This window comes from Caretta caretta, chromosome 4 (genome assembly GCF_965140235.1).
Source record: "Caretta caretta isolate rCarCar2 chromosome 4, rCarCar1.hap1, whole genome shotgun sequence".
NCBI classification, from domain to species: domain Eukaryota; kingdom Metazoa; phylum Chordata; order Testudines; family Cheloniidae; genus Caretta; species Caretta caretta.
The window spans coordinates 89,384,503-89,401,184 of NC_134209.1; the positions used below are offsets into that span (position 1 = coordinate 89,384,503).

At 43.6% G+C, this 16,682-nt stretch overlaps 1 protein-coding gene across 38 annotated transcripts in view; it reads left to right on the forward strand.

Moving 5' to 3' along the window:
• The window catches only part of TENM3 (teneurin transmembrane protein 3), a 2,220,601-nt gene that overhangs the window by 2,032,592 nt on the left and 171,327 nt on the right, over positions 1-16,682 (forward strand). For all 38 annotated transcript variants that reach the window (XM_075127819.1, XM_075127816.1, XM_075127814.1 and 35 more), the window contains one exon: positions 852-1,090. In XM_075127819.1, coding sequence (XP_074983920.1) covers positions 852-1,090 — 239 coding nt within the window. The remainder of the gene's footprint in view (positions 1-851; positions 1,091-16,682) is intronic.

Genomic DNA, 16,682 nt, shown 5'->3' on the forward strand with positions numbered 1-16,682 from the left:
CATAAATGTACCAGGAGTCACTCATCAGTCGTATGGGGACCTCTAAGGCCAAAAGCATTCCCACCCTTTTGAAAGTATTGGGAGCCCCATTGGACAGATGGTACTGTTCATTTCCTGGATCAGAAAGGCAGCGATGGGTCTGTTCAAGCTCATCCTTTTATACCAAAAGCCCTTTCTTTGTCTCCTACTCTCTGGAAAACCCAGCTTGAATCAATATACCACATGGTGCTTCTCTGGAGTTACTGACAATCCTCAAGGTAATCACCTCCACTGTTTTTAGTTCCTGGAGGAACTCTGGTAATTCTCACCCATGGAGCAGATGGAGCAGAACAACAGTCATACATGAAACCATACATAATTTTAACACAGGAGTATCCAAAGATACTACATGGGGTTGCAGTACCTTTCACACCTTATATTTAGACTAAGAAACAATTGTGATAGAGGTGTGGTATCTGGAAAATATTGACTTTTTAATCCTGATCACGGTAGTATGTGACATAGTTTTATAACATAGGATTCAGACAAAAGAATGCCTGTCCACACTTGTCAGCGAATTTGGCAAGAACTCTACTAGCTACCCTGCCTACATTCTTATAGTTAGTATGGTTCTGGTCCCACTGTGGACAGAGTGTGTATCACAAATATTTTCACTTGTACTTTTAAAAAAATGCTGTTTTTTCTATGTAAGTGTTGTTCAATGTATTGGTTTCACGAATCTATGTAGGTTGAAAAAAATGTAAGATGTTAAGAAAAAAAGGCAAACAGCTTTAAGGAGAACCTAAAATGTCACTTCCTGTTCCATTTGTTTATTTATTATTGTGTTTTAACATAGTCTTTTTCTTCCACAGGCATTTCTTATTCAAAACAGGAACAGGGACAACACCACTGTTCAGTACTGCAACACCAGGTTACACAATGGCATCTGGCTCTGTTTATTCCCCCCCTACTCGGCCACTACCTAGAAATACACTATCAAGAAGTGCTTTTAAATTCAAGAAGTCTTCGAAGTACTGTAGCTGGAAATGTACTGCACTCTGTGCTGTAGGAGTCTCAGTGCTCCTGGCAATACTGCTATCCTACTTTATAGGTAAGTTCTAGTTTATATGATTATCGTCACCATAAATCTGGATGTGTGTTTTGTTGGTTATGCATGGACTATGCCCAACTGTACAATATAAAGCTTTATTTTTATCAGTGGTTTCTGGTAACAGCTTAAACCTTCAGAGCAATTTAATTGAAACTCTCATTCTTTAGATAGGATCTAAAAAAAAATTAAGTACTTTGCAAGTATTTTTCAGCAGAATAGTAGTTGAAATACCTTTTAAAAAAAGATGATAAATCAGAAATGTCACATTTTTAAGATATATAAAATATAAGCTGTAAAAGCCTGTAATTCACACATAATTTCCAACATGTGCATTGTATATTCTGTTTTCCTCATTGTTTTCCATAAAGCATAACTTACCTTATTTAGCATTTAAAATTTTTTATTGTTGTTAGTTATTATGATATCATGTATTTGTATTTATATAGTGATCAAAGGATTACTAAACACTTTAAGCAGAAACAGGTATTTATTATCTGTCTAAACAGATGATATAAGGACAAAAAAATGGGAAAAATAATGTTTTTTCCTCTGTCTGTCCTATTTTTAAATGATTTTATATTTTGCCTCATTGTCTGTTAAATCATTTAAGTTATTTCTTCCTCTTCTTTCTTTCTACTTCCCTATTCAGGGTGGGTGAGTTTTATAGCCTTTTTCGAAGACTCATGCTCATCTCGTGTAAATTGGTCTCTCTAATGTCCTCTGATATCCGGTCCATGTAGCAAGTCTTTGGCCTCTCCCTTGGTCATTTTCCATCCACGATCATTGCAAGGACCATCCTACCAATATAACTCTCAGGTCTCCACTGAACATGTCCATACCATTGTAGCCTAGCCTCCCTCAACTTGTCTTCAACTGAGGCAATCTGCATTAGGTACCTCACATCCTTGTTTCATTTCCTGTCACAGTTTTGAACCATTTGATCATCTCAGCATCTTCATTTTTGTAGTGGAGAGCAGACTGATTTCTTTTCTTGTGGTGGGCCAAGTCTCTGTTCCATACATTAGGATGGGTTGAATTACAGTTCTATACACTTTACCTTTTTAACTTTTGTTGGCATCTTTTTATCACAGACAATTGGGGTCAGCTCATGCCACTTGCACCACGCAATTTGATATGATGCCAGGCATCACTCAGAAAGGCACTATTGTCAGCAACTATTGATCCTAAGTATTTACATTATTTCACTCTTCTAAGCTCTCTGCCTGTAATATCCTTTGTGGTGAGTCATCCTCCCTCAAGTTATCAAAGCCTCAGTCTTACTGATGCTCACTGTAAGTCCTGCCTGCCCAAAACTTTGTTGCCCACTTTTCAAAGTTAGTTTGCAAAGTTTCAAAATCTTCAGCACATATTTCTAAGGGTACATCTACACCACAAAAATGCCCTGCACAGAAGCAGCTCAGAGCCTGGGTCAACTGACTTGGGCTCGCAGGGCTTACACTGTGGGGCTACAAATAGCAGGGTAGATGTTCCCACTGAGCTGGAGAACAGGCTCTGAGACCCTTCTGCTGTGCTGAGTTTCAGAGCGTGGGCTGCAGCCCACTGTTGTTTTAAGCCCCATAGTGCAATTTCAGCAAGCCAGAGTCAGTTGACCCAGGCTCTGAGACGTGCTGACGCACTTTTTTTTTTTCAGTGTAGACATACCCTAAGGCTTCAGCGAATCACACATTCCAAGGTTGCTCCCTTCATATATTCTCACTTATCACACCAATAACAACTGCAAACAAAACAGAGCTCCAGGCTGAGCTCTGATAAAGGCCAATGTTTCCTGGAAATTCTTTGCTGTGAGCCCCATTTGATTTTGACTACGGTAATCACTCCATCATCCATATCCTGGATAAGACAGCCATATCCCTCTGGCACACCTCTCCTTCACAAACTGCACCAAGGTAATCTCTTGGTACACAATTGTATGACTTCTCCAAATCCACAAAGACCATACCCAGTTGCCTTCTCTTTTCTCTGAACTTTTCCATGAGGACTCAAAGAACAAATATGACATCAATTGTACTCCATCCCAGCATAAATCAATGCTGACCCTTCCAAATTTCCACTGTTCCACGCAGATGTTTTTCAATAATCTTCTCCCATGCTTTCATAGGATCTGATGTCATCTTAATTGGGCAATAATTACCACACAGTGCAGTATCTCCTTTATGTTTAAAAATGTGGACCACAAAGGTTTTGTGCCAATCATGTGACATTTTCTCTTTAAGTATATCATTGAACAGACTTGTAAGATACTTGACACCTTCGTTTCCCAATAACTTAAATATCCTCCGATACTTCATCCAACGTAGGTGCTTTCTCCTTTTTCATTTTCCTAAGTGCCTCTACAATCTCTTCCTCTTTTATACACTCTGTTATGATCCTGTTCATTTAAGTTATTTAATTTCACAAATATTGAACATTAAGCATTATATAAATTTAGATATAGCTAATTATGGGAGAGTGCTTCTTCTACTGATGTCGTTAAGAAAACTCATTGACTTCTATGAGAGTTGGATCAGGACCTTAATGTATTTTCTGCTACTTCTGTATCTATGATCAGTTTATGAATATTGGTACCTCTGAGCCCATGAATGGCTTTATGAGCTTTTTCAAGATCTATGATAAAAACTAACTTATCAAGTTAATACAAAAATTGTCTTTTTATCTGCAATATGAAGATCGGTAGAACTGAAATTAGTGTCTTGTTTGGTTAATAAGAAGTTTAAACCCCTGTGGTTCTGGAACAATAAATGTACAAGTCTAACTTTTGAAAGCCATATTTGTGGCTCTCTGATCCAGATAGCCAGACAAGGGAGGAAAATATCAAGGGGGAAGTTATTCTTTTTTATCAATGTAAATTAATAATAAAACCTAGTGTGGCTTATGATCTATAAATCTTCATTGCCTTTGTTGAAACAGGCTTGTTAAATTTCAGTCCAAGCCACAGCTTAAGCTGAATAAAGCCTTTGAAGTAGCATTTACTTGGACTGATGCCACTGTGAACAATGCAAGAAATTGGGCTGCTGAGTAATAGGAGAAATTCCTTTCCCCTGTGGCAGAGTACAACTCCCAAAGCAGCATTTCCAGTCTCCCTGTCAGCCTGGAGACCTGCATATGAATCCAGCTCAAGTCTCATGCATGGCAGACCAATCTGTTTCCTAGCTGAATTTTGTTTTTTCTTCATTGATCATACACACTGGTCTGTTTATATAAATAAGTGATTCAGAGGTAGGCTTCTGACATAAAATTTTTAAAATAATAATCACATTTATAAAACTTCAAGATTAAAAGTGCTCAGTCACAGACTTTGGGTCGGCATTTCTAGCTATTACAATCAAAAATATCTTTTATATATCAATGTCTGTTTGGGATTTGGGGAAGAGTTGGTACAATAATTTGAAGGTAATGGATGTAATTGCAATGTTCACATCTGCTAAAATTTTGAAGTGGCAGTTTTAGATTTTAGGCAGTATTAAATGTGAGACATCTCTGTGAGAAGAAGAGGCTGTAGAAGAGCGGTAAACGAAAGTAAAATACTAAGGGCTTGTAAGCCTCAAAGAGCTAAAACACTTATGAGTTTGAATGTCACAAAAAGATAACTTTACTGGACTATTAGTGCCAAAGGCACATTCAGAAATATAGGCATGTCTAATTTGTCTATGTTCATGCATCCCCCAAAAAGGAATGCAACTTTCCAAGAAGAGATAGTTTTCAGCCTTACACATTATTCACATACTATTGCTGAAAACAGGTGAAGCTGTTCTAAATTTCATGGGCATGAGCTAGTTTATATGCTTGCTGAAATAAACAATGCACAGGAGCCTCCTTCTATACATAGTCAATAGGGAGCTCTTTACCTACTGGTGATATTGCACACATTTCAGCTAACTCAGCAAACTGAATGTAAAATGCAGCACCCAGGGACACTTGCTAGAGGATTTTGGCTCCATAAAGCTATGAATGGATTACACTTATTCATATATGTGGCTTTCCTATCTCGGCAGATATAATATCAAAAATACCCCGTTTTTAATAAGCCATCCATGTATAATTCCATGTAAGTAATATAAGATGGAAATATTCTTCATTTTATTGAATTGTTTCATAACACCAAGTGTTAGAGAAAAGACTCAATGGAAAATTGCTTATAAAAAGTTAGATAGGACTGTGGCATTGAGTGACATGTTTCTCAGCAAATCTAGGGGAGCACATCGTGCTCTGACTTGTCCACTGAGGTGGCATGTGACATCTGTATGGCCAGTTTGTGACATGGTTTTTTAACTTCACAGAGAGGCATTGCCACAAGATATGAAATGCTGCTGCCAGTTCTGCAAAATATGGCAGTACATATTGATATGGTCTGTAGTACTGCAGATGCAAGTAGTCTAATTTGTGATTGTGGCAGTCACAAATGGACATGAGCAAGGGAGGAAGTAATAGATCCCATCTCTAGCAATAGTGATGTAGCCTCTCAATCAGCTCCTTCCCATAAAAGGAGAGAGATAAACAGGCCACGTCCAAGCTTATTTTTAGTCACTGAAGATATGGGGTGAAGCAAGTTGCTTTGGATTCCACTGCCCCAGTACAAACACGATGCAGAAGAGACAGTTTGCTAGACCTCATCTCTACACCCACTTAACTGCGGAGTCATTTAGGCTAGCTAGTGGTGGGGTGCTGTAGTAAAAGCCTCAGCTGTCTTGTTGTGACCATGAGGAAGGTCATAAAAAATGATCAGGAGTCATAATTGTATTACAGTCTCAAGCAAAGAAAATATTGCACCCTGACTATATAAGGTCAAGTATCCTTTGATAATCTCTTAAACACACAAATAAATTATATATATTTGTTGTGTAACCCTTCTGCCAGGCCAAGCTAATAGCAGCTAGGGCCGGGTTCAATACATAGGGCTTCCCTCTCAACAATGCAATGCAAAGCTGGCTCGAGCCCCACCCAGTGACCTGGGAAAAATCTTACACACACCCCTGGGTGCCTCAAAGAGGCAATACTTCCCCTCTTGCAAGCACAGAGTCTCGGTGTAGCAGAAAATCTTTAACAACAGGAGGTAAACAACATCAGCATTAAATTGGGAAAACACCACAACTAGGGTTCATAAACCAAACCATGAGCAAAGACCCATCCCAGCAAATTGGGGCATGTCCTTTCCCTTTAGTTCCTGAGTCCAGCAACCCAAAATCACCCAAACTCCCAAAAGTCCAACAACCCCAAAGTCTCTGTCCCTGGTCAGTGCCACCCCAGAGTTCCAAAGTTTATCTGCAGAGTCTTACCTCCCAGCCTGGGTGAAAATGGCAGTGTTAAGGGGCACCTTATGTGGCCCAAGGCTGACTGCCCCACCTCTCCGTGGAGTTCTGCTGCAGCCTTCACCACAAGCCGCTCCGCCAGCCACCTCGTGAGCTGCTCCAGCTGCCCCGCAAACTGCTCCGCTCCGCCAGCCACTCAGCAGTATATCTTTAGGGCCCCCCACTACTTAACACAGCACTCAGCAATTTCAGCTCTTAGTAATTTTAGCTCTTTAGTGATTTCAGCTTGTAGTGGGGGAGCCTCAGTGCTGGTGCACCATGTCCCAACTTGAATTCAGCTGAGCAGCCTGTAACTAGACTCGTAATAGAATCAAAATTAGCTCTGATATTCCACAGTGGAGAGAGGAGGCAATGCAACTGGTGTTTCAGGGCCCCACACCACCAGGTACAAATGTCTATCTCCAGCTTCTCTCATTTTACTGGGTTTTGGAACCCATGTCCCTTGTCTAGCAAGTGCTACTTAGCTGATGGTGAGTCTCTCCATCATAAAACAGTTCCACTGTCCTTGATTCACATAATCAGGGTAACAACAGTTTATTCTTCCTGCCCCAATAATAGAGAAACTGAGGATCCCACAGCAGCCAAAGTGACTATTTGGGCTGCTGTGGGCTCATGCTAAGCAGGGTATGTGTGCCTATGCAAACAAGATCAGCCCCTGAAGTTCTTTTCCACAACTTGCCACAATTCGCCACTAGATGTCAGGGTAGAGCTCATCCTGACTCTGCTTACAGTTGTTAGCACTGATACATTTTTTAGTCTTACTTTTATAGTAGATGGTGGATGTCATGAACGTTTTTGACTTTGGATACAGGGTTGACACCCTGAAAAGGTAGAGAAAAACTGGGATAGACAAAGGAGATGTGGTGTAGAAAATGCAACAGGGGAACATGGAGCAACAAAGAGAGGAGGGAAGGAGGCCACATACAAGGGATTGGAAGGTTGGATTGGAGCCAAAATATATTTCCAGATTAGGGGAGTGGATCCAATGAACAACTCCTTTGAAGTAAGATAGTGTGGGGGGGGGGGGGGCGGATATTAAAGAATATAAATACAAATTGCTTTGGTTTTGAGTAGAGAATGAACTTTAATTTCTTTTAGGAACTAGTGTAGTTAACTACTACACTACATTAACTATCATCAGTAATTGAATCTGTAGCCAAGATAGAACTCAGAGGAAAACCTACTCCAATCCCTCAACATTTTTTTAGATTCTTCAGTGATGGTACCTACGTGTATTCCACTTTAGATGGGCATGTGCTTGAGGCTGAAAGATTTTTGCTAGCCGCATCTGTTTGTCCACACTTGTACTCTTCTCCTCCTCATGCTCTGAACGGAGGGCATAAGGGGCAGTGCAGACCAACTGCCTCTCCAGTTCCTTTCTACCACTTGTAGTCTGAGACGGAACCTCTTCAGTGTCCGCAGCATTAGCTCGCATTCTTCACACTTGTAATTATGTATAATGGTTTTTAGATAAATACATTTTAGACAGTTTTATAGCTAATGTAGTTTTTAGTGGTTCAAAACTCCAGGGGTCTTCTCCTTAGCCGGCCTCTCCCCCATCCCTAAGAGGGCACCTACTATGTCCAAGGATCCTGGGATTCAATTGTTCTCTCTTTGGGCCTTTCTGGTTAGTGATGACCACTAGAAATGCCTCTGCTGTCATCTCTGGAAAACCCACATCCCCTCAAAGTGCAACATTTGCTGGTCCATTCCAAGCAGAATCTGCCCAGCCTGTGAGTCTAGGCTATGGCTGGCAATAGACTGATCTATTAGAGTTCTTTGAGGGGGGTCAACAAACATGTGGGCAAGGGTGATCCAGTGGATATAGTGTTCTTGGACTTTCAGAAAGCCTTTAACAAGGTCCCTGACCAAAGACTCTGAAGCAAAATAGGCAGTCATGGATTAGTAACTGGTTAAAAGATATGAAACAAAGAGGACGAATAAATTGTCAGTTTTCAGAATGGAGAGAAGTAAATGGTTATGTCTCCCAAGAGTCTGTACTGGGACCAATGCTATTCAACATATTCATAAATGATCTCGAAAAAGGGGTAAACAGAGAGGTGGAAAAATTTGCAGATGATACAAAATTATTCAAGATAGTTAAGTCCAAAGTAGACTGTGAAGAGTTACAAAGGGATATCACAAAATTGGGTGACTGGGCAACAAAATGGCAGATGAAGTTCAGTGTTGGTAAATGCAAAGTAATGCATTTGGAAAACATAATCTCAATTATACATACAAAATGATGAGATCTAAATTAGCTATTGCCACTCAGGAAAGAGATATTGAAGTCATTGTGGATAGTTCTCTGAAAACATCCGCTCAACGTACAGCATCAGTCAAAGAAGCCAACAGAATGTTAGGAGCCATTAGGAGAGGGATAGATAACAAGACAGAAAATATCATTATACCACTGTGTAAACCTATGTACTCCCACCATCTTGAATACTGCATGCAGTCACCCCATCTCAAAAAAGATGCATTAGAATTGGAAAAGGTAGGGAGAAGGGCATCAAAAATTATTATGGGAACAACTTCAGTCTGAGGAGAGATTAATAAGACTGGGACTATTCAACTTGGAAAAGAGATGTCTGGGGGGGGGTGGGAATATGATAGAGGTCAAAAAATCATGAGTGGCGTGGACAAAGTGAATAGGGAAGTGTTATTTATCCCTTCACATAACAAAAGAACCAGAGGTCACCCAATGAAATTAATAGGCAGTAGGTTTAAAACAAACAGAAGGAAGTATTTCTTCACACAATGCACAGTCAACCTGTGGAACTCATTGCTGGGGGTTGTCACACAGGCCAAAACTATAAATTAAAAAAAGAATTAGATAAGTTCATAGAAGATAGGTTCATCAATGGCTGTGTAGTGAGGTGGTGTGGCTCCCTGCCACCCCAGAGAGGGACGAGCCCATCCGGGTGCCGGAGTGGGTGGAGCTAGGGAGCTCTGAGTCCGCCCCTCAGAGGGTGAGGCGGTGACCTGGAAGTATAAAAGCTCGTCCTCAGCACTCACTGGGAAGCCACCCGCGGCCCCAGGTGCATGCAAGGACTAGCCCGACCTATCCTGCGCCTGCTACCCGGAGGAGTTGCCGGACCTGTCCTGCGCCCGCTACCCGGAGGAGTCGCCAGGCCTGCCGCTTGCCCGCTACCCTGAGGAACCCAAGGTGCTGGACGCCCCAGAGGACACAGCCTGGACCCAGGTACCCCAAGAGGAGGAATCAGGAAGTAGCCCGGGGCAGCCGACCGTAGTCTGGCTGAGGCACTCCCAGAGTGTTGCGGCCAGGAGCCCCACTGACACAGCAGCAGGTCTTCTGCCACTGCTAGGGCCCCTGGCTGGGATGCAGTGGAGTGGGAGGGCCTGTGTCCCCCCTGCCACCCAACTCGTGGATGGCAGTCTTCCCCCGCTTCCAGGTCCTTTAGAGGCCTGAGCTACTGACTTGGTTGCACTGCCCTGATCCAGGGCCTGGGCCTGCTAGCATTAGTGTGTTTGCTCAGCCCCTGCCAGAGGGCCTGAGACCTGACTTATTGTTGTCCCGCCCTGACCTAGGGCCCAGGCTTATGATGTTTGTTTCAGTTGCCGCAAGGGCCGCCGAGGGAGACTCCTGTGGCCGGACTAATTTCCCCGAACATTATCTGTGTGTCGTGAGCTGGTGTGGCTCCCCGCCGCCCTGGAGAAGGTCGAGCCCTGGCTAGCAACTTTACACTTGGTGGAGAATGTGGGCACGATCCCTTGGCCCCTGTGAGAAGGGGTCTGAGGAGGAGAGCCACCCCGAGAGAGCCATGGAGATGGATCAGCTAATTAAGCTCCAGGAGTGACAGCAGGCTGCCACCCAGCTCCAGCAGCAGCAGTGGCTCATTCAGCAGCTAGGAGCAGCAGCAGTCCCTCCTCCATACATCAGACAAATTGAGAAGCACCCCTCTGAGTACACTGCTTTTTGGCTCCAAGGTTGATAGGCGAAGAGCAAAGCACCCCTCCAAATGGGGACATAAAGAGAGTAGGAAACACTCTTACAAAAAGTGAGAAACCCCCCTCTAGATCCTCATCCGAAAAGAGGACCTCTTCTCCTACACCCATCAAGTTACACTCCATGCCCCGGTACAGGAGTGTCAGGAGCTTACAAGGAGTATGGTATGCTGTTCTCCTGGCTCTGAAGGGAAAGAGCGTCCTGAAATCAATGATAACCACAGGAGTGGGACTGTCCTTAGTACTGACAAGAGAAAAATGACAGCGAAGGCCTCCAATTTCATTGGTACCGACAACAGGAAAAGGGGTTGTTGGTACCGAAGACCGGGACAATACCAACAGTGCTGGCACCACAAAAGAAACAAGTCCTATCCACTCCTTTGCTTCAGGAGATAAATACTCTCCACCTCAGGCTGTTGCCAAGCACGTGGACCTAGGAATTCCTAGGAACTGATCCTTACCAGGGACGTCCACACATCAGTGGTTTAGGGCATGCATATGTATTGTCATCTACCAGCAGGGGTATAATAAGGCCCCCAGTACTGATGGGTGCCATGGATTTGAAGCCTCCTCCTCCAACTTGGGCATCTGTTGGAGAGTGTCGCCCCTCCCATCAAGGGAAGGAGTCAGACCACACAGAGGATCCAGTGTCATGGGCACTGTCCCTCTCACCTACAAAGGACTATGCATCTCAGGACCTATGGACCTTTCTCCATGGGAACCGCCCAATTTCAGTTTCACCCCTCACACTGGCCCTACTGAGCTTTAGGGGCTCCATACATGCAACATCCCAAATCCTATCCTCCCACTTGGAATCTAGACTATCCTCCTCTCTCTGAGAAGATCCTACACCTCCACAAGATCTAATAGACGGAGAGGAGGAACCAGATCAGGTGGAATCACCAGCTCCACCAGGGTTGTCATCTTCATCCCCTTACAAGGCAATTGGACTAGCCTTGCCATCACTGCCTGACTACTACAGGTGATGTCAAGATCTACTGATCTATACCCCAAATCCCACTGGAGGAAGTGTAGGACACCCCCCTGATAAACTATTGGACATTTTCCTGACCATTGGTCCCAGTAAGGTGGCACTTCAAATAAGCGAAGCCCTCTTAGACTACGGCAGTCTGGCACACTCCAAAAAGTACAAAGCAGATGTACTTTATGCCATCTAAGGGAGCAGTATTTTTATTTACACACCCTAATTCGCTAGTCATCCCAATTATCACTGAAAAAATCAGACAATAGCACCATAGAGCTACACCTTCTGAAAAGGAAGTTAAATGCTTTGACCTCTGAGAAAGAGTCTTTTACTTTGGCAGGCTTATACTTCCATAGTGAACTATGAAGCCTTAATGTTATAATATGATTTTTATTACGTTTACAGAATTCACTAACAAATGCTTCCAAGAGGGCCAGCTGCAGTTCCAAGCTCTCACTGAAGAGGATAAAGGGCTAGCCAGATTGGCCCTCCAGTCCTCAGTCAATGCAGCAGATACAGTCTCCTGCTCAATGGTGTCTGGCATCATGGCTCTAGTCCTCCAGGTTTCCCAAAAAAGTCCAATCCACGGTGGAGGATCTGCCCTTTGAAGGAAACAATTTGTTGAGTGAAAAGACATATGAGTCACTGCATTCCCTAAGGACTCAAGGGCTACCCTCCACTTGGTGAGCATCTATACTCTAGCACCTTAGATAAAATACCAGAAATCTGAGTCCTACGAACAACAACTAGCCCCTCAACCCACCTATCAAATGGCTTACAAGCTGCCTGGAAGCAGCAGAGAGTGCAGTGTAGCAAACATAATCCTGATCCTCCTTTCAACCCTGGCCATCCACCAGGAAACACTTTTGACAGGACATTGAGAGCTGCAAATCAGTCTCTCTGCCACATCTATTTGTTCGGGACTCTGGAACTCAGTTTGGGGGATGCTTAACTTGCGTTTCTGAGACCTGTCTCCTGATAATGACATAAATGGGTCCTGGAAATAATCACCACTAATTACACCATAGAGTTCCTCTCCCTTCCTTCCCCAAACCTCCCCTTTGTGTCTCCCTTTAGTGGCTCCTCTCACAAGAGGTTGCTCAGGCAAGAAGTAAACTCCCTGTTCTACCTGGGAGCCGTAGAACCGGTAGCTCCTCAGCACAGGGGAAAGGATTTTATTTGAAATACTTCCTTGTCTCCCAGAAGAAAGGAGATGCATTTTGGATCTCAGATGGTTGGATGTCTACATCTTCAGCTTGAAGTTCAGGATGATCACCTTGGCCTCCATAACTTCCTCACTGGACAAGGGCAGTTGGTTCATGTCAAGGTTCCTCCCCCACTCTGAACTCTAGGGTACAGATGTGGGGACCTGCATGAAAAACCTCCTAAGCTTATCTTTACCAGCTTAGGTCAAAACTTCCCCAAGGTACAAAATATTACCCCCCGTTGTCCTTGGACTGGCCGCTACCACCACCAAACTAATACTGGTTACTGGGGAAGAGCTGTTTGGACGCGTCCTTCCCCCCAAAATACTTCCCAAAACCTTGCACCCCACTTCCTGGACAAGGTTTGGTAAAAAGCCTCACCAATTTGCCTAGGTGACTACAGACCCAGACCCTTGGATCTTAGAACAATGAACAATCCTCCCAACACTTGCACTCCCCCTTTCCTGGGAAATGTTGGATAAAAAGCCTCACCAATTTGCATAGGTGACCACAGACCCAAACCCTTGGATCTGAGAACAATGAAAAAGCATTCAGTTTTTTACAAGAAGACTTTTAATAAAAAATAGAAGTAAATAGAAATAAAGAAATCCCCCCTGTAAAATCAGGATGGTAGATATCTTACAGGGTAATTAGATTCAAAAACATAGAGAACCCCTCTAGGCAAAAACCTTAAGTTACAAAAAAGATACATAGACAGAAATAGTTATTCTATTCAGCACAATTCTTTTCTCAGCCATTTAAAGAAATCATAATCTAACACATACCTAGCTAGATTACTTACTAAAAGTTCTAAGACTCCATTCCTGTTCTGTCCCTGGCAAGAGCAGCATACAGACACAGACACAGACCCTTTGTTTCTCTCCCTCCTCCCAGCTTTTGAAAGTATCTTGTCTCCTCATTGGTCATTTTGGTCAGGTGCCAGCGAGGTTACCTTTAGCTTCTTAACCCTTTACAGGTGAGAGGAGCTTTCCCCTGGCCAGGAGGGATTTCAAAGGGGTTTACCCTTCCCTTTATATTTATGACAGTTCATAACTCTTGACTTAAAGAACACTTATTTTCATATAGACATCCAGCCTGTGCACAGGAGATTCACTCTGGGTCAGGATCTCTACCAATACAAAGTGTTCCCTTAGGCTCTCAACAATCTCAAGAGCATTCACAAAGATGCTATTGGTAGTGGCAGCCCATCTCTGCCACCATAACTTGTGAGTTTTTCTTTATCTAGATGACTGCTTATGCACAAGGAAATCTCATCAAGAAGTATGGGTGACAACCTTATCTGTACTCAATTTCCTACATTCCTTGGGGCTTTGAGTAAACATAGACAAGTCCATTTAGTTCCCATACAGACTGTAGACTTCATGGAGGTGATCCTGGACTCTATCAATGTCAAAGCGTACCTACCGCAGAACAGATTTCCGACTATGGATGATCTCATCATTCAACTTTGTCTGAGCCTCCAGATGACAGTTCAGACCTGTCTTATAGCCTCACATACTTTACGTGGCATCCTTCGTGAAACTCCATCTTTGTCTTTAGGCTTGGTTACAGACAATTTATGTGCCAAACAAGCACAGGATAAACTAGTCTTGCTCTTCCACAGAGTTCAGGCTTCTCTCTCCTGGTGGGAGAACAAAGAGATCGTTTGTATGGAGGTTCCCTTTGTTCCTTCCCCACCCATCTAAAGATGCCTCTGGTTCCCCACCGTAGTTCAGTGTGGATGAACGTAGAGCACAAGTTACATGGAACCTCCAGGAATCCCAGTTATACATAAACCTTTTGGATCTATAGGCAGGACTTGAGGCATGCAAAGAATTCCAGTTGTTCATTCAGACCTTGCATGTCCAAGACAAGATCACCAGCAGCATATTACATCTGCAAACAAGGAGGAGAAAGATCCATTCCTTTTTGGATAGGTGCAATCAATCTGTGGAACTGGTATATCCACCACCCAATCACCCTGTCATCAGAACACCACCGATGAGTACAATGTTAGTTTATAATCGCCGCAGGCATATCTTTAGGGGACCATGAATGGTGGTAAAGAACATATTTTATCAATGGGGGTCCCCATTTTCAGATCTCTTTGTGTCTCAAGAAGAAATGCCCAGCCTACTGCTCCAAGGTTGCGCATGTCACGGCTCCAGAGGGATGCATTTCTAGTTCAGTGGCCAGGGCTACACCATCCCACCAATCCCTCTCTTAGCTTGAATTTTGAGGAAGATTAAGCAAGAAGCATCAGTGATCTTAATTGGTCTTAAATGGCCCAGATAATTCTAGTTCCCCAACATACTCCAGATTTCAGCACATCCATGCATCTGTGTCCAACTTTTCCTGGAGTTGTTGACTCAGGACATAGGCAAGAACAAACACCCCAATCCAGCATCCCTACATCTAACAGTCTGATAGCTGGATAGATGGTGAATCTGGAAAACTCACACTTGAAGATGGTAGAGTCTATCCTTAGCAATCTAGGAAGGTTTCCACAAGGAAGTGCTACATAGTAAAGTGGAAGAGGTTTTCTATCTGGTGCCAACATTTCCAGATAATCACAGAGAGTGATTGACATCCCTGACATTTTGGACTACCTTCTGACCTTAAAAACGTCAGGACTATCATTTGGCTGCCTGTGGATGCACTTAGCCACGTCCAGCAGAAAACTGCTTGGTCTTCAGCCGTCCTATTACAGTATGGTTTCTGAAAGTTGTCATCAGAATCTTTTCTCCGATAACTACACCATTATGGAACCTCAGTCTACTCCTATTAGCATTATTTGCTCCATCTGAACCCTTAGCCTATGCTCCTTAGCCCTCCTGTCTATGAAGGTTGCCTTTTTGGTTGCCATCACCTCAGTGAGAAGAATAGAAGAATAGGTCCTTATGACTGATCCATCTTACACTGTCTTCCATAGCGAGAAAGTTTCCCAGAAATTATGCCCAAGATTTCAGGTGGATTTCAGGCTGCCTCCTACACTGTTACAAGTTAACAATGACCCCCTCCACTACAGAATGTGAGAGCCCACTGAACTAGAGACCAAGTTGCATCAGTAGCCTGCTTTTAAGATGTCCCTCTCCTGGATATCAGCAAAGCGGAAACATGGGGCTCTGGTCACACTTTTGCGAGACAGACAGAATGCGCATGTGCATGCTTCTATAGCTGATGCATCCTTTGGCAGGCAGTCCTCCAATCCTTGCACCCTCTTTCTTAATGAATACTGATGAGTCACCCAGAATGGTGTACCTATTACTCCTGGAGGAATTCTGAGCAAAAAAAATTTAAAAATTCTGTGCCCAATATTTTAAAATTCTGCATATTTTATTTGTCAAAATAACACTATATAATCACTCTAGTTTCAATTATTTTGGTAATTTATTTCAAAATACCTGTCAGCAGCTATGTTTGTAAAAATACAGACAACAACAAAAAATACCCCAGGAGTCGAGAGTTAAAGAAACCCCAATGACAACCCCAGTTCCTGTTTCTCTGTCCTCTTCCCCCCACCCCAAATACCCATACCCCTTCTCCCCAGAGCCAAACTGCAGGGCCTGCCGGGCCCAGATACCCATACCTCTTCCCCTCCAGACCCCAGCTGCAGGGTTCCTCCCCATCCCAGAAACCCATACCCCCTACCCCCAAAGACCCTGGATCCAGAGGGAGAAACAGCCTGATGCTGCATCCTGGGCTTGTAGGGAGTTTCCTGCACACCACCTTCTTCCTTCAGTACATGCTGGGAACTGCAGCTGCCCGGAACCCTCCAGCTCCATCCCCTTTCCCCCAGCAGTGTCTTCTACTTGCAAGCTGGAGAGTCAGGTTCTGCTGGGTCCAGTAGCCCCTAGTGGCAGCCAGCAGCTCTTCAGCTCCAATCTTGTGGTGGGGGGGGGGGAGAAATTCTGCACAGAACATTAATTCTGCACTAATTCTGCATTGTGCAGCGGTACAGAATTCTCCCAGGAGTAACACATCATTCAAGGAAGAAAGGTTTCTTACCTTCTACAATAACTGGAGTTCTTTAAGATGTATGGTTCCTATCTGTGTTCCACTACCCGTCCTCCTTCCTCTCTGCTGTGGAGCCTTGCCCTAAGACT